Source organism: Microcebus murinus, chromosome 7, assembly GCF_040939455.1.
Source record: "Microcebus murinus isolate Inina chromosome 7, M.murinus_Inina_mat1.0, whole genome shotgun sequence".
Taxonomy (NCBI): Eukaryota; Metazoa; Chordata; class Mammalia; order Primates; family Cheirogaleidae; genus Microcebus; species Microcebus murinus.
Window position 1 is genome coordinate 69809489 of NC_134110.1, and position 24171 is coordinate 69833659.

Genomic DNA, 24171 nt, shown 5'->3' on the forward strand with positions numbered 1-24171 from the left:
AAATTCATGATGCAAAATCGCAGTCCAATGTGGAAAGATCTGCAACTTTGGCTTGTTTATTACCAAAAGAGCCCTCTCATGTGCTTTCCTGTTCCTTCTTTTGATGCCATCAACTGGTTTTACTGAAGTAAACATGCTTTCTGGATTATATTCCCTTATCCAGTAGGGATGGTGACAAACAGAAAGAGGATGGGAAAGGCAAAAACCTCACTAAGAATAAACCACATACGTAGTGAGACAACATTGAAAAAATACTCGAAGGCTAAAGTCAAAATGAATTTCTCTCTTTTCTTTTCATCCAGCAAAATATTTCCATTTCTCTGAATTAAGTCACTCTGGACATCAGAGAGGGTTACACACTAGATTCTGTAAGCAAGCGGAGAAGATTACGTGTAGGATCTGCATTGCCAACGCACTAGGGTTACGTTAATCATTGGCTGGCTTGGCGAGAATGTTTTAACTGAAAACTCTTTAAAACTTAAATCATGGCTTTGGTGTGAAGACTTGTGTGAATGAAGTAAGGCTTCACCTGTAGGCTCCAGACATCGTCCTCCTTGAGTGCAGCGAAAATTGGCTGCTTTAGGAACAGTGGGTTTCCCTCACAGTAGAATTCCCTCAGCTTCAGATTCTGAAACTTTTAAAACAAAATAAAAATGTTATGGCACAACAAAATAACAAACTTTACCTCTGAAGCTACATCTTCAATAAAATAAGATTAAAATAACTTTATTTAGGGTTTGTAATTCACATTAGCATTTTTTTTTCTTCGAGACAAGGTCTCACTCTGTTGTGCTTCTGTGTAGGCTAGAGCACAATGGCATCAGCCTAGCTCACAGCAACCTCAAACTCATGGGCTCAACTGATCCCCCTGCCTCAGCCTCCCCAGTAGCGGGGACTACAGGCACATGCCACCATACCAGGCTAAATTTTGTAGTTTTTGTAGAAATAGGGTCTCCTTATGTTGCTCAGACGAGTCTTGAACTCCTGGCTTCAAGCAATCCTCCCCCCTCAACTTCCCAAGGGGCTAGGATTACAGGATTACAGGCATGAGCCAACATGCCCAGCCCTTGGTATTTTGACTTTAGTTGCTAGAAACAAATATTTATATGCAAATATAACATTTGCAAATGTTATATTTGTTAGAAAACCAAGCATAATGAAAAATAACATTCTAAAATATACCAAACTCCAGATCTCAAAGACTATCTTATGATCCATATATGTTCAATGAGGAAGGTAAAAGAAATATTGGAACATTAGAATGTTCTCATTATAACCTGTTGTACATAGTGAAAATAAAGACAGAAGGAAAATGTATGCTTCATAAGGATATTTAATCTTCTACGTAGAAAATCTAAAACCAACTGGAGTATACCACTTTGGTAGAAAAGTAAGAGATTTCCTTATGTTAATACCATCCCTTGCCTCCCAAGAACCCATGTGGCTTCTAAAGTTAAACTAATTTAGGGAGTTACTTTTCTGAGCCTAAATTTCAGTTATAAAATGAAAACAATAAGACCTATCTTCCGTGAAATGCTGGTAAACCAGTTCCCCGGAAAGAAAAAATTAAAAAGCCCTGATTTGTGGTGTGTGTTGACTGCATGGTGTAAAATGCTCCTACAATAGCTGATTTAAGTCACTGAACACAGAGTTGCAAAGAGACATGCAAAATCAGCTCACCTGAGCCAGGATGAGCTGGCTTCACACCACTGCATCTCACAATATTTATGGGAGAATTAGGGGTATTGCTGTGATTTCAGCTCAGGATTTGAAACATATAAAGCACTCACCAAATTAAACATAATTGCTTTAAAACATCTTTCTGGGGCATCATGTCATTAAGTCTCAAAAGTTACAGGAAAGCTTGTACAACATAGACAAGATTTTAAAATAAAATATAGAGCTCAAGGCCACGCTAGTGTCACCTTGAGTCCTGGTCTCAAAACAGACATTCTAATTTTCTGAATTCAGTTTCCTGTGTTATCCATCTCAAAGGAAAACCTAAAGAGTTGAATTCAATGGCAGCCCTAAGTGAGTGTTTGGTGTGCTCAAATGAAAAGGGGCATTCCTTGTGCTTATTGTTCTATATAACTGTCATGTTTTCCTCTCTGTCCTAAAGAATATCATTTGGAAATTTATAACTAAACTCACAGGCCTTTTTATAAAAAAAAAAAAAAAAACTGATGCAAAGTTGAACACCTTGGTATATCTAAATATCATTTCAAATTTGGCCATGGGTCAAAGGGCATGCATTTCTCTTCTGGGGTTATGTTTTTCTTTCTTCAAGTCCTGTCACTATTCTTCCATCAAACACAGCAACTCACTGTACATAATCTATCAGAAAGAAGTTATCTGAATGGAAAGAAAATTCAATAATAGCCTATGCCTTACAGCAGTTAAGTCCCAATAAGCTAAAGTCACACAATCTATTGATGTCCCCTCTCAGTAAGTTGCAGTGTGACATCTTTCATCCCCTCTTTCTACATACACTATTTAGTTTCCTGTCAGCCTGGCTTCTTGAGAAAATAACATTCTTTGCCATTATAGTCACTCCAGCAGTAAAATCAGCTACATTCTCCCCTGATAACAAAATGCTGATAGGGCTTCTCAGAGTCTTCGCACATCCCTATTGAAACAACTAGTGTTATGAGTTTAATCTCAATTGGGGCCATTTTGCAGGCATTTTTGTTGTCACAACAAAACGATGGGGAGAGTGCTGCTGGCACCAAGTTGGTGAAGGCCAGGGATGCTGCTGAGCATCCTACAGTACACAGGACAGCCCCCACGGCGAGGGATTATCAGGCCCAAAATGTCAATAGTGCTGAAGTTGAGTGGCCTGGTTTAGAGGCACAAGAGCATAAAATGTCACCGAACCCATTGGATCTGGAAAGGAGATTGGCAGCTGGAGGGAGATGAAGGTTCAAAGGAAGGTTTTTATTTATTTAACAAAAAAGGCTTGAGTATGAGATGGTGTGTGCCAATATAGAGAAATTTAGGGAGAGGAGAAAGAAGGAATAACTAAAAGAGAAATGATCAGGTGAAGAACAGAATGATCTCTGGATATTAATGTCTTTTAATTATCTTCTCCTTTGTGGCCAGAGGGAAGGAAGTGCAAGTGTACCCATGGATAACTTTGAAGGTGCAGTGTTGGATGGTTGAAGGAGTCAGACATGATCCCTTCAATTTTGTCTTTGAAACAGAGAGGAAGACTATATACTAGGTGAGGTCTGAGGCAAGATGTCAATGTGGATGGAGACAGGAAGAAAGTAGTAAAGGTTTGGGATGTCCTACAATTTTCAGAAAAGGAACCTGGACAGGGACACACCAAAATATTGTACAGAAGTGCTGAGGGCTCCATGGTCATCTACATATTAGTGGTGATGGCCCCTGTCTGCGTAAGTATGTGCTTCCCTTTAGGATTCAGCACCCCAGATCCAACATTAAGAATTTGCATCTATTCCTGAAAATGCCCTGGAGGAAAAAGTTAAAAAAAAAATAAAATAAAAAGAAGTAAAAACAAACAAAAAAGAATATTAAAAAAAAAAAAAGAATTTGCAGAATGAGTATGTCATAAAATAAGCAAATTAGCATATTTCATGCACTACAAATTAAAGGCCATAACTCATCCTTTATGATTTAGTATGGATAGAGAAAGAAATAACAATATACAGCTCTAAGGGACTCGGAGTAAAAGGAGAAGTAGAGGGACATGAAGTCTCAATGGCCGAAATGAAAAGATGTGGATATAAAGCAAGAAGAGAGCTGAACATAGGATGAACCAATGTGCATATTGCCACACTGGACTTTAATTCTTCAAATTTAGAACAGGGGAAGGTGATGCCAAAGTCTAGACGTGACTGTGCTTGTGTTTGCTGAAATGAAGACTGGAGAAGCTCATTAAAATCAAGGATTCAAACAGAAAACTTTGAGGCTAAGTTTTTGTATCAACTACTTTCCTGAAAAACAGTTGCAAATGTTTGGCTGTCTACCGGAAATCTCCAGCTTGAATTCCCACAAACACCTGAAAATTTGAACACTGCAAGCCTGAACTCACGTTTCCCCCACATTTTGCCTTTTCCTTTTTCTAATCACTCACATCAAATTTCTCACCACGTGCTGTCAATTCTATCTTCTTAAAACTTTCAGAATCAATCTTCTCTTTCCATCCCCGCATCCCATTCACCTCCTCACCACCCCTCACAATCTTCTCCTACTCCTTGTTCCTCAGCCTTGATGAGGGCTTTGTCTTATGTGAACCATTGCAATAACACCGTAATTGGTCTCAGTGCAAAGTTTTCCTAATGAAATGGTCTTTTAAAATGAAAGTCTGGTCATACTACAGCCTTGCTTAAAACTTTTCAAGGCTCCCTTTTGTCCATAAGGATAAATTCAAAAGCCCTCATGTGTCCTACTCAGTTCTCCTTGGCCTACTCTACCGTGTTTCCCCGAAAAGAAGACCTACCCATAAAATAGGCCCTAGCAGGATTTCTAAGCATTTGAACAATATAAGCCCTGCCCGGAAAGTTAAGACCTAGTGATGGGCGTGGCTACACAGCGTATCTGCACAACCCATGCATTTGGTCTCGGTAAAGAAGATGAGCAGCCCTTCTCATTTGCCCCATGAGAGCTCTATTGCTCGACATGAGAGATTGGGGCCAATGGTTCTAAAGGAAATAGAGTTGCAAGAAACTCAGGATGGAATTGGGGGTTTGGAAAGTTATGATGATGTTCCAGAAGAAGACGACTTAACTATATTTGAATAAATGTAAATTATTGTACCGTACTTAAAAAAAATATACATTCCCTGAAAATAAGCCCTAGGGTGTCTTCTTGAGGAAAAATAAATATAAGACCCTGTCTTATTTTGGGGGAAACATGGTACAACAGTATAGCCTGGTAAGCCCCATCTTCATCCTTCTAAGCCAACCATACAGAGGTACTTAGAGATCTCACAACAGGCCTGTGATTTATCTCACATTTATTATCCATGCTATACTTTTTTACTCTCCCCACACCCAGATCATCTCTTCCAGACTAAAATATCCTGCCTCTAAGCTTCTCCAGCCTCTGTCAAATGTTTCCTTGTCTCCTCCTTGGGCCCCATGTATAAATGCATCATACCCCCTATAAATACTCTGAGATAATCATTGTTGAAAACTCTACCTTCATCTATCAGACTTTAGTCTCTTTAGGAACTATGTCTTAAGAGACTAAATAAAGCAAGCTCAAAAATTCAGTATCGAATGCATAGCTGATGTTCAATAAATAAATGAACATCTTCTCAGAAACCCTAAGCACATCCAGCTACCCCAGGCACCCAAGATTTTCAAAGGCCTTCATCTCCAGACTTGGTAAATTCTTATAACTGTTCCCACAAAGCCCCAGGCCTCAGGAACAATAATACAAATTCAGCAAGTCCTTCTGTCGCCTCAGACCAGCCTAAAGTAATGGAGGAGGCCAGTTTTAGCAAGAGCAGTTTTAATGTAAACAGAGAGAAAGGAGGCTGAGATTTCAGATGGAATTAAAAACAGAACCAATAAGCTGGCTATGGCAAATTACCCTGCACGCTGCAGGCTGTCTCAAAGCTCACAGTTACCCCTTTAGTGGGAAGTGGGATTTCTGAATAGGCTTAAGGTTGAGTTTCGAGGAGGATAAGATTTAAATGTGGGGGCTATAGCATCCAAAAAATAGATTCAATCAACAATTCTGAAAAAGGGTATGAATAATGTTTGTGACCAATGGGAAATTCAAGAAACTGTAAGATGAACTTGATATCTAATCAGAATTGTGTAATGATTAGGCAGATGATATCATCTGCATAGAAGAAAGCCAAAAAATCTATCCTGGGAACCCCCTCTCCCGGCCTGCATGAGTGGGAGGAAAAATAGGCAGAAAGTGACTTAGGGTCATAATCCTTCAGGATCTGCTGGATAATTGTGACAAAAGAAGCTCCTCAGAGGAACTTGAAGAGAGGAGGCTAGGAGCCAAGCCGGGAAGGAGGAAGATAAGCCAGCCTATAAACACACTCACACTCACACACTCTGAGACCTTCCACTTTCTGGCCAGAGAAAAGCAGCTGAAGTCCGACGCCCAAGCCCAGGCCCTTCCCTGTCTTTAATACCTTCAGGCCTCTCCATTTAAGCAGTGCAGAAAGAACTGATCTGGAAGCACTTATTTGTGTCACCTCACAGTCCTCACCCCATGTGTGCTTTAAACCCCACTTCTGCCCTTGAACTACCTGAGAGCCCACAGCCTGAAAGAACCTCTGTTTCTACTCTGCCCAGTGTGTGCTCCTCCACCCATGGGATCCCTTTACAACATAAATCAGATCACATTGGCCCCTGCTCAGAACCATCAAGGGGTTTCTCATCTGACTCAAAATTGCTCATTCCTCACCCTGGTTTACAGGACTCTGTTAGACTCAGAATGAATCGTGTTTTCCTCACCCTGGTGTACGGGACTCTGTTATGATTTCTTCCCTGTACAATCTCTGTGGCCTCATCGCTAGTGCTTGCTCTCTCACTTTCTCCATCTCTCTCTCTCTCTCCACCCTGGTAACATTGGCTTTCTTCCCAAGCGTTCTCCACCGTGGGGCCTTTGCATTTCCCTGTTCTTGGAACAGTTTGGTCTCAGCTCTGTCCACACCATTATAAGTCAGAATAAAATGCAATAAGATCGTCAGCAGTTTGAGAGGGGAAGCACTTATGATCCAAAGACTCAATAAGCAGAGGTTTTCATTAACGTGCAAAAGCATCATGAAGACTTTCTCATATGTGCATGAGATATGTACCTTAGCCAAAGAAAATTACTCAGGACACACAGCAGCTGAAGGAGAGTAACAAAAAGCAAGAATGTAGGGGATATACTCTTTTCACCTGTCAAAATGCAAAGAATAAAAATTAGAACACACACTGCTCCAGTGAAAACAAGATTAGGGCGATCTGGAAACACATTGGCAATGTCATTTAAAAGATTGAAAGTTATTCTTATTACCCTTTGAGTAATTCTACTTAAAGGAATTTATTCAAAAGAAATATTTAAAATAGGAACAAATATTTATGCATAAAATGTATCTCTCAACATTACTTAAAATTTTTTTAGAAAACCTCTTTCCTATATACAAAAATGCCTGGCAAGTTATGTTATATACTCGAATCCTCTGAATCCTTGGACTCTCTGACTTTTCATTTCCTATGTCTCAAAAAACCTAACCTTGTGTCTTCCCTGATATCAGCTTTCCTTGCCTCTGCACCCAAGCAAACAGGTGCTGTCTTGCAGAGTTACATCTCAGGACTCACCATAAATTCATCATCACCAACTTCCAGTGTGCCCTCAGTGATTGCTGGCAAGTCCAATCTAGTTAACATGCTCATCTAACCACATTTTCTTTACTGACTACTCACAATTCTTTACCTGGTCATGAAATAGTTCTCCCCAGAGCCTAGCACATTGTCTTTTCATTTTATGTTCCTTTTCCCTTGGCAATTTTACCACACTCATGACTTTGATTAAATCTCCATGGCAATCACTCTGGATCCACATCCTATAGCCAACTGTGCACTCAAAGTCTTCACATGGGGGGTGTCTTAAGTATACACCAAACTCACTGTGTCCAAGACTGAACCCATGATCCGCCCTCATATCGACCCACCAACTTGGGTCCTAATGTTGCCTAGTAAATGACAGAGGGAAACAGGAAGATAAAAACAAAAAGCTACTTCTGTGCTTATCAAAACATTTGCCTCAATTTTATATATTAATTGTATAGTCTCAAAATTTAGGAACATATTCCTTTTTGTTAGATTGCCCCAGAATCTTTTCTCTCTATTAGGGAGAAAATCATCTAAGTTAATTGCAGAGAATAAAATATTACCTAGATAAAACAAGTTAACAGCTTATCAAGGTGTTATTTTAAGTGGACCAGGAAGAGAAGAGGCCATATCAATTGTAGCACACAACTTTTCATCTGCTGCAAACAGAAATGAAATAGACTCTTCCAGTCCTGGACTCTTTCCAACCCATTTTACTCTGTCATCCATCATATTTCATCACATTTCATCCATCACAGGAACTTGGTAAACCCATGACACAAGAGTAGGAGAAGAGAAGCAGAAAATCTTTAGTGTTGGAAGATATTATAATAAACCCTAGGAAGTTTGAAAAGAGACAGAGGTAGAAAGAGAAATCAATACATATTGTTAACCCTGCCATTCTACTGCTAACATCTACAATCCCTTGTTCCTCAAATATTTCATTTGCATTTCTCCTTATTCTCTTACTTTCTGCTTTTGAAAAGAAAATGTTCCACTTTCCAATTGGACTGGTTATCATTTGTTGAGTACCAAACCCAGGAGCGTTTCAGAGCAGTGATTGTGTAAACCTGTATAAAGGTCTAATACTATTGGCATCAAAAGAGCCATTTTTGCTCATTATATTAAAATGAGCTTAACAAAATAAATAATTCTTAAATAATTATCTTGAAGTGTGATTTTTATTAAATGTATATAGATAAATGTAGTTGGTTCCTGTATGATTTTATCCAAATAAAATAGAATATGCAATTGAATATTTGCCTGAAATCATGTCTAAGAATCAAATCAGATGGAAAATAAAAATATTTGTCAGATCTTTCATATAATACTTAACAAATAACTTAATAGAAAATAACCAAAATTTCTTTAAAAACCTGTTAACATTTACCCTTTTCAGAATTGAGGCTATTCCTCATATAATACATAAATATGTGCATTGTAAGTTTTGATACTATCCATTCAAAATTGCCATCCATGGTACAGACTGTACATTCTTTATGTGTTAGTTAAACAATCCTTGATTAAAAGATATTGCAATTAGAAATAGAGAGGCTGAAGCAGGATGATGACTTGAGGCCAGGAGTTCTAGATCACCCTAGTCAACATAGTGAGACCATGTCTCTACCAAAAAAAAAAAAAAAAATTAAAAATTAGCCAGGCATGTTAGTCCTAGTTACTTAGGAGGCTGAAGCAGGAAGATGGCTTGAGCCCAGGAGTTCAAGGCTATAGTGAGCTATGATTATGCCACTGCACTACAGTCTGGGAAACAGAGTGAGACCCTGTCTCTAATAAAAATAATTTTTAAATTTTTCAAAAAGAAAGTAATTCAGATCTGATTTCCATCCCACCAAAAAAGGCTATAATAACCAATTTTTAATAAAATAACCACATAGTTAAATAACTATAAACATAAGTAAATCAATTAAATAGGACAATATTATAATATTTCAAATATATTTAAACTTATTTACTGTGATGATTAATTTTATGTGTCAACTTCACTGGGCCATGGAGTACCCATATATTTGGCTAAACATGGACTAAACCACAGGCTCTGTGGGCTTGCAGCTTGCAGACAGCAGATAGTGGAGTGGTATTTCTCAGCCTTTGTGATCACAGAGCCAATTATTTATAATAAATCTCTTTCTGGGAGGCAGGGGATCCCATTGGTTCTATTTCTTTGGCAAACTCTAACATGTCTATTTAAGAGATATCATGGAGAGGGATGGTGCCTGAAACCATAACCCAAAGAAACCATTAAGGAAAGAGGCAATGAAAATATGATGGCAACTGGCAGATGAAAATGCCATAAAATAAATTTTATAATAGAGATACTCACAAAATGTTAAGTCATCATATGTGAGAGATAAGAGATGACTCATAAAGGAGATGTTGTTGCACTGGACAAGAAGGAAATACACCAAAATGTGAAGAGTGGTCATCTCCAGAGAGGATCTAGAGTGGTCCTTTAAAGTATGTCAGATAATGTCACTCCTCTGTTCAAAGGATTCCAATAGTGTCACATCCCACTGAGAACTTAGCCCTGGCTCTCAAGATACTTAAAAATTAGTCAAGGATACCATCAGACATATACTAGGGCCACCAAACTTTCCCTACTCTTTTGGTGCTCCACCTTCTAAGTGCCATCACCCTCCCAGGGACCCTGTCACCTGCACATTTTACTACCCTGTCACATGATTCTACTGCTTGGAAACTGAACTGTCTGAACAAGGGCTTAACTCTTGAACCAAAGAAAGCCAGTCATAGCCTGGCTACAAATTATGTTTCAATCATCTAGAATCAAAAGCTATGGCCTAATAACATGTTCTTTGGGGAATCTGAACCAAGAACGATGGAAATGATTTGCCATTTAATTCTGAAAGCTGAAATGGAACAGCTATTGTGTCAGGAACTGGAGCGTCTGCAGTGGGCTATGTACACACTAAGGTTGTAAGGGAGCAGAAACAAGGTAGAAGTAGATGAAGCATTTGGAATATGGCTACATTATACGAATAGTGTAACAGGTGTGATGACCTACATGTTCATGGAGTGGAAGATTCCAGAACCTCCTTGAACTGAAAACCACATGCTGGCTCCAGCACCTCTGAGTTCTGTCCAGCCTCACCGTATCTCCTGTTTCAGTCTCCGTGAGATTCTTACTACTCCTTCCTATGTAACTTTAATTACACTCTATTTATGTTGCAACCAAAGAACCAAAAGAAAGCCGGCACAGTAATTTCAACATGTCATAGATTTTTCTTGCCTCACCCTCAGCAGATAGATAAGTTTCCCCAATGTCTCTGAATTGCTCCAAACAACCTCATGGCTGCTTTTTTGGTGAATTCTCCTTTGCAACATGTAAAAATCCACTCCCTTCTCTCAATCTAAGATTCTCAATACTTAGTCATTTACTTTTTAGAAACAGTCTTCTTTTCAGGTTTTTATAGCCAGTTATATAATTAGTACCTCTCCACTGAATAGGGGAGCCATACACCTAGAGATGCACTTTCATCCACATTTGTAATCCTCACAGACCTGTGAGAAAAGCAGGAATGAGCAGTCACCAAACTCTATAATAGGCACTTTCCTCGGGGAATAACAAAGATGTGAAAGTTCCAAATCTCTCTGCTGGGATAGTCTACAATTCAAACTGGAGAATTCCATTTTAAAATTTATTCAGACCAGGCAACAATTCATAGCAGCAAACTAGAAGAAAGATATTCAAAGACTTTGTGAAAGCTGTTCATGGTTTGAAAACTAATTGTGGGATCTTTGGTCTTCCATATTTCTTATCCTGACAGGAAATTAAAACTTGAGTGGCCAAATTCATGATGAGAACCACAGAAAGAATGTCAGTTTGTAGCTTCTGACTTGGTTTCCACACAAAACCAGGTGTGGTTTTAAATAAAGCCTCTCAAAGGCATAGCATCTTTGATTCCACTAGTATATTTTCACTCTTCTTCATTCATACTAGATATTCAAGGGATTCTTGAGGGCTTTTCTTTACCTTCACTTCAGTCACTACTTTAACCAAAAAACCCCCTGATTTTTAGCTTTTCACATAACTTTATCTGTACTTAATAGTAGACTAGAGAAAGCACTGGGCTTAAAGGATGGGGACTGGGTTCAATTCATATCTTCCACACAACCTCTGGGTACATGTCATTTATATTAACAGTATCTGATCCTGTTCCTCACCTATAAATAAGAGTAATAGTATCCATCTCACTGAATTGTGACGATCAAATGAGGGATGTTTAAAGAACTTAGTAAACTTTAAGACAGTGTAGAAAATTAAGGTACTACACCAACGTGTAGTCCATTATCTAAAGTAGGCAAAGCACATTTCTTGCCTTCTTTCAATAAAAAAAAGGCTTGTTAGGATCAGCCACTATTTTTTCTTTTTCCCTCCCGATCCCCATTACTGTTATGGTCTGAATGCTTGTATCGTTCCAAAATTCATATGTTGAAACAATCCCCAAATGTGACAGTATTAAGAGGTGGCCCATTCAGGAGGTGATTGGTTCATGAGAACTCCACCCTCAGGAATGGGATTAGTAACCTTAGAAAAAGAGGCCCAAGGGATCCTGTCTAGCTTTCCATCATGTGAGGACAGAGCTACAATACACCATCTTTGAAGCAGAGAGCAAGCCCTCACCACCAGATACCAAATCTGATGGCTGGCCGCTTGATCTTAGATAGTCTAAATTTATAAATAATTTTTATAGTTCATAAATTACCCAGTCTAAGGTCTTTTTTTTACAGTAACCCAAATAGATTAAGATGATTACTTTGTTCCCATTAATCTCTGCCAGGCAAGAGTGAAGGCACTTTAATATCCTGCAAGCTTATTAGTAAATTGATACAAGTACTTTCAGTTTCAAGATGGTAAAACTAGGCACATTTAGTAGTCTCCCTCTCCCATGCCAAATCCTGGAAATGATAAGAATATAAACTTTAAAATAATAATACATAAATAGCCACTTAAACACAGGAAGATAATTTCTCCCAGGAACAGAAACCACACGTAGATGGCATCAAGAGAAGAAGGAAGCATCAACCCAGGATGAATATGGAAGCCCAGGGAAGAAGTTCCACCAAAAAATAATTAGGGGATTTCAATATGCAGAGGTAGTAGAGACCTTCAGAGAAGAATGGGCTCAAGGAACAACTGTCAGAGGGATCACTATAATCTCTTCTGGAAATAGGCAAGATGGTGGACTCAACCCCCGACTCTTTACCCCATAGCCACACTCTACTCCCATCTCTACCTCCTTCCCCTGCATCCCACACAACTATGGCCTTGTAGGAGATGTGCCTTGAGTAGACAGAGAAGCTGGGTCCCTGAGTGGATTGCATCACCAGAGAGAAATCAGAATGCATTGCACTTGCTGGCATATTTCAACCATTTCCACACTCTCACTGATCAACGCAAACTCCTGTCAGAACTTTTTTCTCTCCTATAACGTAAACTGCAGAAACAGATGCCAGTCTTTCAGGGGAACCTCAAGTACCCCAAATTAAAAAAATAAGCTGAAAGTTTAAAAATGAAATGACCTGATAATCATTGAGTGCCAATGCCATTAGAGATAATAGATGGGAGAATTTATAGCAGAGGAAAGAGAGCTAATAGGATAGAACTATAAAATAATTAGTATAATTAATACATTCAGAGAGATGTGTGAAATATTGCTTACATAAAGCAAGAAGTAATAAAAAAGAACCAATTTGAAAACTTGGAAATGTTTACTTAACAAAAGCTTTCTGAAGCAAAATTTGACATTTATCAAATCAGAAAAAGTGTCATAATTTTCGATCTGGAAATTACATTTCTAGAAATCTTTCCTAAAGGAAGAACTAATGGTAAATACAAAGAGTAGTTACGCTTGAATTTATGGAAGAATTTTTATTGTGTTAAGAAGTCTTAAAATTCCTACCTACCAAAAATATAAAAGACTATTTAATTACACATATATCAGTGCTAAATAGCCATTAGAGACAATGATGTAGGAAAATATTTTAAACCATGGGGAAATATTTACAATAAAAAATAAAATGGTATGTTATAAGACATGTACCGGAATGTATAAATAATACACTAATATGTACAAATAATACTAATTTTACTAACACATTAACATGTGTGCATATTCTATCTTTTGAAAAAAATTATATGTGCATGTGTTTATATGTACTCACACACATATTTTTAAAAAAACATAAAAATAGTAAAGAAATAAATCAATATGTTGATATGATTCCCACCCCTCCTTGGTCAGATCATGAGTAATTTTGCTTTTCTTTTTTATTAATACCTATATATATTTTCCAAATAATCTGCAGTGAAAAGAAATTTTTAAAAGATTTTCCATTAATCATTATATTTCTGTCACTCTTATTGAGACTACCAACCTGTAAACCTTCAGAAGACACATTTGGGAATGACAGCATTAGGAGACGGACTCCTCCTATACTGGGTTGAAAGACTGAAAATATAGCTTCCCAACATGGATAGAATTTTCCCAGGGCTAAAAATATTTCAAGAGTTTCAAGAAAACTATATCAACATCTGTGCTTATTCTAAGATTTTCTCAGAAGTTTGAAAACTCTCCCACATGTCTGGCAGATGAGGTAAAAAAAAAAAAAGTAAGAAATGCTTTTTTCATGTTCTGTACTGATTCAGCTTATACATTTCAATTGAGGGGCATGATATCATTGCCAAATGGTAAAAATTGATTTTGAGGGGAGGTGAAAAAATCTTAGATATTAAAATAGTTTATGGCATCAACTTACAGGGAAATTTGGCAAGGTGAAAAAGAAAAAAAAAGATAAAGTAATTTAGTTATTATAAAAAAACAAAAATAAAAATAAATAAAATAGTTTATGGCCATCTAAAGCTCAATCTTATCTGACAATATAAACTTTTATACAGAATAGTTCTTATATTAAAATTTCAAGGTGAGGGGGTAGTTATAAGGGGGAAAATGTCTAGTAAGTCTCCCAGGTGAGGACAAAGAATAATGAAAAAAAAATGTTACATATCCAGGGAAGGGGGTCAAGATGGCTAACTAGAGACATGGCTTGCTGGACCAACCTAGAGGGAAGGAAGGGTTTCAGATAAAGGAGAGGGGAGAAAAGACAGCTTAGGTATAGGTCAGAGAGAAGTGCCAGAGCCTGCCAAGGACCTCATGGAGGAAAATTGAGAAGCAGAGAAGGAAGACATTAAAGGAAAAAAGGCGAGGAGCAAACCCAGAAAGGCTCAGAGCCCAGTGAAGGGGTAAGGGGGATCCCTTTTGTTTCTCCCATACTCCTTTGGTGATCAGTGGGCTACTACATTACTTGGATGCCCCCATGAGGCCAAGCACTGCAGTGACTGTGGAATTATGGGGAGAACTTGCATGATCCCAGAGCTTGGACATTTCATGTGGGCTTCCCCTCCAGGGAGACTGCAACCAGAGGAACAGTGGGAGCCAACAGTGGGAGCCCCTCTCTCCAGCTGGTGCATCTTCCAGTCTGAGGTTTCCACAGAAAGGGGAGCTCCACACCTTTCCCCTTGAGGACCTTCAGTGGAGCTGGGGAGCCCAATCTCGGAGATGCACACCAGTGGGTCAACCATGCAGACCAGATTCTGTGCCCCTCTGGATTCTGAAGGTTGCTGAGGGACACAGGGGGAGGTTTGGGAGTTGGACTCGGGAGGCGAGGGAGCCGACATGGGTAGAACTGATGGGAGAATCCTGTGGGGGAGGGAGAGTTCCAGACATGGCAATTTGTGGAAGCTCCCATCTCCCTCACAGAAAAGCCACCCTGTCAGACTAGGGTGGGTCCTATGGCAGGGAAGACTCCAGCCCATGGCACTGTAGCAACCAAGTGTGGCACATGTTCAGGTGTGCTCATTTGCAACCAGACGCCAGAGGGCAAGGGTAACATAAGAGGGACAGAGATCACTCCCAACAGCCATTTGAGGAATTGCAGCTCCTCCCTCATGAGCATCATTTCTGGTCTAGAGAGCCTGCCTTGACCTCCGCCCAGCAGCTCCCTCTAACAGCTGGGGAAATTACTGAGCCATGAGAAGACTTTGCAAAGCCTTCCACGGTCACACAACATAACCAAGCCCAGTCTCCCTCCTCCACCAACCTCTGCTGTGGTGGTGATCAAGCAACCCCCGAGAGCTATAAGGCCCCTCCCAAAAGGGACTAGAGCTTATCACAGGCACAAAAGAACGTCTCTGCAGTTGGCTCTTTCCCACATCGACTACTGACAGGGAGAACAATTGTGTAGCTCATTATAGCATCTACCAACTGAATCAAACAGGACATGGTTGATTCTTATAAGCATGGCCTACCATCACAGAGATTAAGCTGGGGGTGCCAAAACAATTCATGCTGCTGGGAAGAGGTGAAAACAGCAGGATAGAAGCAACCTGAGGGGACACTGCTTTTTAGAAGAGAGACAAAAGTTATATGCAGCTCAATCTGTGTTGGGTCTTCCTTGTCCACTATAAAGTTCTGGGCTGACTGGGGGGCTACTCAGTGTCTGTGCAGAGACACTGCACCAGAAAGCAGGTGCAGCCAAGACCTGGTGCCCACCAATCCCAGGTTTCTGCAACCAATGCCATCCTGACCACTCTAGTGGATGAAGCCAGGTCCATGTGGGACCCAGCCTTCCGGCAGTAGCCTTTGCATCATTCCCACCAGGCCAGGGAGGGAAGAGATGCTCCTTCATGTTGTGCTCTGTGACTAGGGGCTGATCATACCTCCTCCTCAGAGTAGGAGCTAAACAGAGGAGGAGCCCCAAACACAACAGGTGCCACTTGGTAATCCTGGGGCAATTGCCCCAGTGGGTCCTAGGTGTAGGGGAGAACCTTGGCTGGCCAGCAGTTCTGGCCTACCTACATGGATCCTGGACCCCTGAGACAAACCCCTGCCTGCATGACTGGGCAACTATAGTCCCCATGCTGGTAGAACAGCCCCCCATATGGGCAGCTCTGCCCACAAAATCTTGCTGTGCCCAAGTATGAGACTCTGCCTCTGTAGCTCCAGGGCCCCTGCCAGGCTTGAGACTCCAGAGTTGTGCCTAGAACCCACGACCCCAATCCTGAGTCCCCACCACTATCACTGAGCCAGCAGAACCTCCGTGAGGTCCAATACTTTACTTGGGACCCCCAGCCCTGAGTTGCTGTGACTCCTCGACTTGGTTCGAGAGAGTTCCCAGCAAAGTAGAACAGGCTCCCTACAATCCTATTAACCCAGAGCTGACAGAAGAGAGAGGAGTGAGATGAGAAGTAACAAGCAAAAGAACCCTGGCAGCATGAAAAAAACAAAATAGTTTTACACCACCAAGGGAATAAAATGGAGCTACGGTATTGGATTCTACCCACAAGGAAATTGCCAAAATGACAGAAATGGAATTCAAAATATGTATGGCAAATAAGATGAATGGAATTGAAGAGAAAGTTGAAAACCAACAAAAAGAAGCCAAAAAAATATTTCAGGAAATCAATGAAAAAATAAAAAAGTCACTAGAGAGCTAGACAACATAAGAAAGGATATAATAGAACTTAAAGTAATGAAAGAGTCATTTAGGAAATTTTCAAAACACAGCAGAAAGCTTTAACGACAGGCTAAATGAAGGAGAAGAAAGAATTCAGAGCTTGAAGAAAAGAATCACAAGATAACCCAGTCATTCAAAGAGGCAGAGCTGAGTATTAAAAAGAACAAGCAATCACTGAGAGAGATGTGGGACTTGGCGAAGCAAACTAACATTTAAATTATAGGTATCCCTAAGGGAGCAGAAGAAAGAGCTAAAAGCATGGAAAACCTATTTGAGGAAATTATTGAGGAAAATTTCCCTGGTACCACCAGAAATTCAGACATATAGATACAAGATGGACATCAAACACTGGGAAGACTCACAGCAAATAGCTCATCTCCAAGCCACAAAGCAATTAACCTGGGAAAGTCAAAATGAAGAAGAAAAGTCTGGAAACAGCAAGATGAAAGCATCAAATAACCTTCAAAGGAAAATAATCATCAGCCTAACTGCAGACTTCTCAGTGGAAACCTTACACACAAGAAGGGATTAGGGCCCCATCTTTAATTGACTTAAACAGAAAAATGGCCAGCCTAGAATTTTGTATCCTGGAAAAATAAGTTTCACAATTTATAGGGAAATTAAGGCTTTTCCAGATAAGCGAACACTGAGGGAATTTGCCATGACCAGACCTGCCCTACATGAAATAGTTAGAACAGCACTATACATATATCAGCACAACAGATACCCACTAGTGTGAATTCATCTTAAAAAAAAAACAACACCAAAAATTACAACTCTTATAAAACAATAGAACAAGAGGTAAAACAAACCAATAAAGGACTATTCAAAAGGATAAATAGGCCAACATCCCATATATTGGTGCTATCAATTAATGTTAACAGATTGAATGCTCCTCTCAAAAGACACAGGCTGGCTGAATGGATTAAAAAACACAACCCCAGTATCTTCTGTCTCTGGGAAACACATCTAAACAACAAAGATGTACACAGACTCAATGTGAAAGGATGGAAAAAAAAAAACAAACAGTCCATGCAAATGGAAATCAAAAGAGAGCAAGTGTAGCCATTCTCATATCCGATAAAATTGACTTGAAGTCAGCAAAGGTAAAGAAAGACAAAGAGGGTCATTACATAATGGTAAAGTTATACAATGGTGAGTGATTCACCATTATATAATGGTGAGTGATTCAACAAGAAGACATAACAATGTTAAATATTTATGCACCTAACACAGGAGCTACCAGGTACACAAAGCAAATTTTACTAGAGCTAAGCAAAAAATATATAACACCATCATGGGTTTCTATATTTGGTTTGACATGTATGTTAACATGTATTCTATTATCTTCTAAGAACTTTAAGTGGTTTATAATAGAAGACATAAAAATTGCAGCCAATAAAATTAGAAATCAAAATATAGGAAAAGATGATTCTAAAACTGTAGTCTCTTAATTTTTTTTTCTGAACTTCTTGGCAGTCATGGCAAAAGGAATATTAAAGGGTTTATATAATTTTAATTATCTGATAAAGTTAAAAATATATAACTATAATAGAAATGTAATGCAGCTATTAAGCAGAGATTTACCTTAATGTGGTCTTGGGAGAATGAAGAACGCACAGTCCTCTAAAGGAAAGTGGAACAGGAAAGCAATATACAACCAAGCAAATTGGAAGTTGAGGGAGGTGGGATCAAGATGGAGATAAATTCTCACATAAAGGTCAAAGAAGATTCCTGAGATTCTTTCAATGTTTGTGACTTGTCATTGGATAAAACGCAGGGAAACGGCCATGATCAGGCCATTCAGTCATTCATTCATTCAACAAATATATACTGCATGTTTATTAATTGCCAAGCACTGCTCTAGGCAATAAGAATACAGCAATGAACAAAGAGGTGAATACCCTGTTCTCATGGAAATTTGCATTCTACTGGGGGTAAAAGAATGGAGGGTGAACACGCAGAAACAATAAGCAAGCAAACAAATAAATAAGTATATATTTATTACAGTGGTAAGTGCCATACAGAAAATTTTAAATTTTGATTGCTATATTGATTGGGTGGTCAGGAAAAGCTTCTCTGAGGAGTTGATATCTGAGCTGAGACCTATATGATAACAAAGAGCCAGCCACAGAAAGACCAAAAGGGCGACTATTCCTCCAGAAAGGCAGGAAACAAGAAGACCATGATACCACTTAGTCAGAGAGCCAGACATTGTACCTATACATCAGCAAAAGAATAGTTTGATTGAGTCAGAGTTAGAATGCTTTGCTACTCCCACTTCTGATGCCTGTAGAAGACTCCTAGAAATTATCAGAGGTGAATGTTCACAAGAAAAGGAAAATAAATGTATTGGTTGTTGAAGAAAGCAAATGGATTTTTCAGAATGAAGTTATTCAAGTTTTTCTAGTCTCTTAATGAAATCTATTATAAACTTTCAATTCTACAATCTGAAGAGAAACCAGAGTATCAAAAAAACTTTAAATTTTTGTAATGGAAAACAAGGTAACTCAGGCAAACATTTCAATGAACATAAGTAACAAATATTATATATATATATATATATATATATATATATATATATATATATATATTAAAGAGCTTAAAATAACATCAGGAAAAACCAAGATCTAGGAGCAGACAGATATCCAGAGAAATAAGTGCTACATTTGGAATCACTTTTGCTGTCCTGAGATCAAAAAGGTGTTCATCAAAAAATAAGGATACATCAGACATTATCTAGGCCCACATAGATATCAGTGCAGCTTTGGATTTTCTATGTGATACTTAAGAATGGAAACCGCCTTAAAGTGGTATGATATTATTACTGTCTCCATTGAATTAAAGTGATGTCATATTATTTTTTCATGCAAAAGCAAATGAAAATTTTATCTAAGAATTTACCTCACTAAGCCTTTAAGTTATTTTCAAAAATAATTTTTCAAATATAATGTCCAAATCATAATCAAAAATAAAAAACTATATTAGAAGAAATGATGGTATACAAGGTTGAAAACTGTTTCTCTGGAGAAATCTGTCTGATATGAATGAATGAATGAATCTGCACAAACAATGAATAACAGAAATCTCCCCAAAAGTTCTCTCCAATATTGGATTTTCAGCCTCAAGTATTAAAACACCTATGCTTAACATGTTCTGGGAAATAAAAGCCAACTTTAAAAGTTTCAGGAGATAACTTAAAAATATTTAAAAAAAAAACAGTGTATTTGAAAAAGAAACAACCAAAAATTGTACCAATAAATAAAATTTAAAATAATAACCTAAAGGATGGGCTTAACAACATACAGATATAGCTCAAGAGTAAATTATTAAATTATAAAATATATCAGGAGAACATATTTAGAATGAAGCATAAAAAACAAAAGAATAGAAAACACGATAAAGTGCTCTATGATTATGCTTGTGAATAGCCACTGCACTCCAGCCTGGGCAACATAGCAAGATCCGATCTCTAAAAAAAATATATTTTGAGACTTTCAAGAACTTCAAAAATAAACTTGAAGAAATAAGAGTTTCTGAACTTGAAGATAGGTCTTTTAAAATAGTTAGACACACAAAAAATTAAATTAAATTAAAAAGAATGAAGAAAATCTATGGGACATATAGAACACCATTAAGCAAACAAATATTTGCATTATGGAAGTTACAAAAGATAAGAACCATAAGGTCATCTCAATAGATATAGAAAATATATTTCATAAAATTCAATACCTCTTCATGATAAAAACTCTCAACAAATAAGGTATAGAACAAATGCACCTCAATACAATAAAGGTCATATATGAGAAACCCCTAGCTACCACTATACTCAATGAGGAAACCTTTCAGAAAGAAAAAGTTGAAAGCTTTTCCTTTAAAATCTGGAACAAGACAAGGATTCTCATTTTACTACTCTTATTCAACATAATACTAGAAGTCCTAGAGTAATTAGGCAAGAGAAAGAAATAATAGGCACTCAAAATGGAAAAGAGGAAGTCAAATTGTCCTTCTTTGCAAATGACATGATCTTATACATGGAAAAACCAAAACACTCCACCAAAGAATTGTTAGAATTAATAAATAAATTTAGTAAAGTTGCAGGATACAAAATCAACATACAAAAATCAGTATTTCTGTACAGCAATAATGAAAAAGACATCAAGAAAGAAATACCATTTATAATAGTTACAAAAATAAAACAAAAAACCTAGAAATAAATTTACGCAAGGAGGTGAAAGAGCTCCACAATGAAAACTACAAAACACAGATAAAAGAAATTAAAGAGGACACAAGAAAATGGAAAGACACTTTATGTTCATGGACTGGAAGAATTAGTATTGCTAAAATGACTGTATTACTCAAAGCAGTCTACAGAGTCAATGTAATCCCTATCAAAATATCAATGGTATTCTTCAGAGAAGGAGAAAAAAATTCTAAAATTCATATGGAGCCACAAAAGACCCCAAAAGAGCCAAAGTAATCCTGAGGGGGCAAAAAAAGTAGAGGCATCCCACTACCTGACTTCAAAATATACTACAAGACTATAATAACCAAAAAGCATGGTACTTTTATAAAAACGGACACTTAGACTCAAGGAACAGAATAGAGAACCCAGAAATAAGTCAATATATTTACATCCAACTGATTTCAACAAAGGTGCCAAGAATATACATTAGGGAAAGGATAGCCCCTTCAATAAGCAGTGCTGGAAAAACTGGATATCCACACACAGAAGGATGAAACTAAACCCCTACTTCTCACCATGTACAAAAATCAAATCTAAATGAATGAAAGACTTAAATGTAAGACCCGAAACTATAAAACTATTAGAAGAAAATATGGGGGAAATGCTTTAGGACATTGGTCTGGGCAAAGATTTTATGAGTAAGACTTCAAAACCACAGGCAAATAAAGCAAAAATAGAGAAGTAGGATTACATCAAATTAAAAAGTTCCTACACAACAAAGGAAACAATCAACTGAGTGAAGAAACAGTCTGTAGAATGTGAGAAAGTATTTGCAAATGATTCATCCTACAAGGTATTAACATATATAAGAACTCAAACAACTCAACAGCATAAAAACAAATAACACAATTAAAAATGGACAAAAGATCTGAATAGACATTTCTCAAATGACCAACAAGTAAGTACATGAAAAAATGTTCAACATCACTAATTTTCAGGGATATGCAAATCAAAACTACAATGAGATATCAACTCACCCCGGTTAGAATGACTATCACCAAAGAGACAAAAAATAACAAATGCTGGCAAGGATGTAGAGAAAAAGGAACTCAAACTGTTGGTAGGAATGTAAATTAGCACAATCATTATGGAAAACAGTTATGGAAGTCTCCCAGAAAAACTAAAAATAGAACTACCATATGTTCCAGGAATTCCACTACTGGTTATTGATTCAAAGGAAAGGAAATTAGTATATCAAAGAGATATCTGCACCCCCATGTTTACAGGACTATGATTCACAGTAGCCAAGATATGGAATCAACCTAAGTGTCCACCACTGGATAAGTGGATACAGAAAGTATGGCATATATACACAGTAGAATACTATTCATCCATAAAAAAGAATGAAATACTGTCATGTGAGGCAACATGGAAGAATCTGGAGGACATTATGTTAAGTGAAATAAGTCAGACAGAAATATAAAGACCCCATGTTATCACTCATATATGTGAGCTCATAGTAGTAGAGAGTAGAATTGTGGTAATTGTTACAGAAGCTGGAAAGGGTAGGGAGAAAGAAGGGATAGAGAGAGGTTGGTTAATGGATGGATACAAAATTACAGCTAGATAGGAGGAATAAGTTCAGTGTTCCATAGCACTGTAGGGTGACTATAGTGAATATAATTCATTGTATATTTTCAAGTAGCAAATTTTCAAAAAGATAGGATTTTGAATGTTTCCAACAGAAAGAAATGAGAAATGTTTGAAGTGATAGAAATGCTAATAAATCTGACTTGATCATTACACCTTGCATATATATATATCAAAATCTCACTCTATACCCCATAAACAAGTACAATTATTATATGACAATTAAAAATTGTAAAAATAATGAAGATGGGTAAATAGATTTATTTAAAGTTCTTGCATTATCTAAGAAGAGGGTGTAAGTACCAATTAATAATAATAGTATTATTATTGGAAGTGGAAGAATTTTTTTTTAATTTTTAGGATAGTCGGTTAAAACAAAAGTAATATGGTATAAAACTTCCTTACTAAGATTTTAAAAACTGAATCATAAAAATACCTAATCATTTCAAAAGAAGACAAGAAAAGAGAATGTAAGGAACAAAGAATGAGTAAAACAAATTAAAAATACATAGTAAGATATTTATTTTACCCAAATAAATCAAAAATTACATTAAATTTAGATGAACTAAATACTGCAATTTAAAGAAAAAGATTACTACATTGGATTTTTAAAAATGAAGTATCATATGGTATTTATAAAAGATATATCTAAAATATAAGGATATAGAAAGGTTGAAAGTAAGGAGTGTAAATAAAGTATATAAACATGAATCAAAATAGTACTATTATAAATAGCTATATTAATATCAAAAAATTAAACTTTAAAGCCAAAAGCATTATTAGTAAGAGTTCAGAATATATGAGCATGGGGCAAGTGATCAAAATTTTAACAAGCACCATTGCTGATTCTTCTGTACTCCAAAATCTATTTGATAAGGATATATTTTATAAGGATTAAGGCCTGGAAAATATAAAAGAATAAATAGTAAATCCCTTAAATCAGGGTTTCTCAATCTGAACACCAACATGGTGGACCAGATAATACTTGGTTATGGGCAACTGTCCTAAGCATTACAGAATGTTTAGCAGGATCTCTGGCCTCTACTCAGTAGACACCAACAGTACCACTCCTCAGTTTTGACAACCAAAAATGTTTCCAGATATTGTCAAATATCTCTGGGACAGGGGGTGCAAAATTTTCCCCAGTTGAAAACCACTGCCTTAGAACAACTTTGTGATTACTCGTTACAAATTAATGATGTTTCAGACAGAGCAAAGCAGTCATGTTTGTTAGGTAAAATACATATCCACCCACCCACCCATCTATCTATCCATCCACCCATCAAGTATTTATTTGGTGCCTATTGTGTGCCAGGCACTGTTCTAGGCATTTGGAATACATCAGAGTAAAGAGACAAAAGTCTCTGCCTGCAAAGAGATTATTTGGTGAGGGGTGGAGGAAGATAGAAATCACTGAAATAAAAATCAATGCTTAAACAGTTTGCAAAAGAGCCACATTACTATATTTCAATC

At 37.5% G+C, this 24171-nt stretch overlaps 1 protein-coding gene across 3 annotated transcripts in view; it reads right to left on the minus strand.

The window, feature by feature from the left end:
• Window positions 1-24171, minus strand: part of LRRC69 (leucine rich repeat containing 69) — a 91471-nt gene that overhangs the window by 22509 nt on the left and 44791 nt on the right. For all 3 annotated transcript variants that reach the window (XM_020288915.2, XM_020288912.2, XM_020288913.2), the window contains one exon: window positions 530-634. In XM_020288915.2, the coding sequence (XP_020144504.1) occupies window positions 530-634 (105 nt within the window). The remainder of the gene's footprint in view (window positions 1-529; window positions 635-24171) is intronic.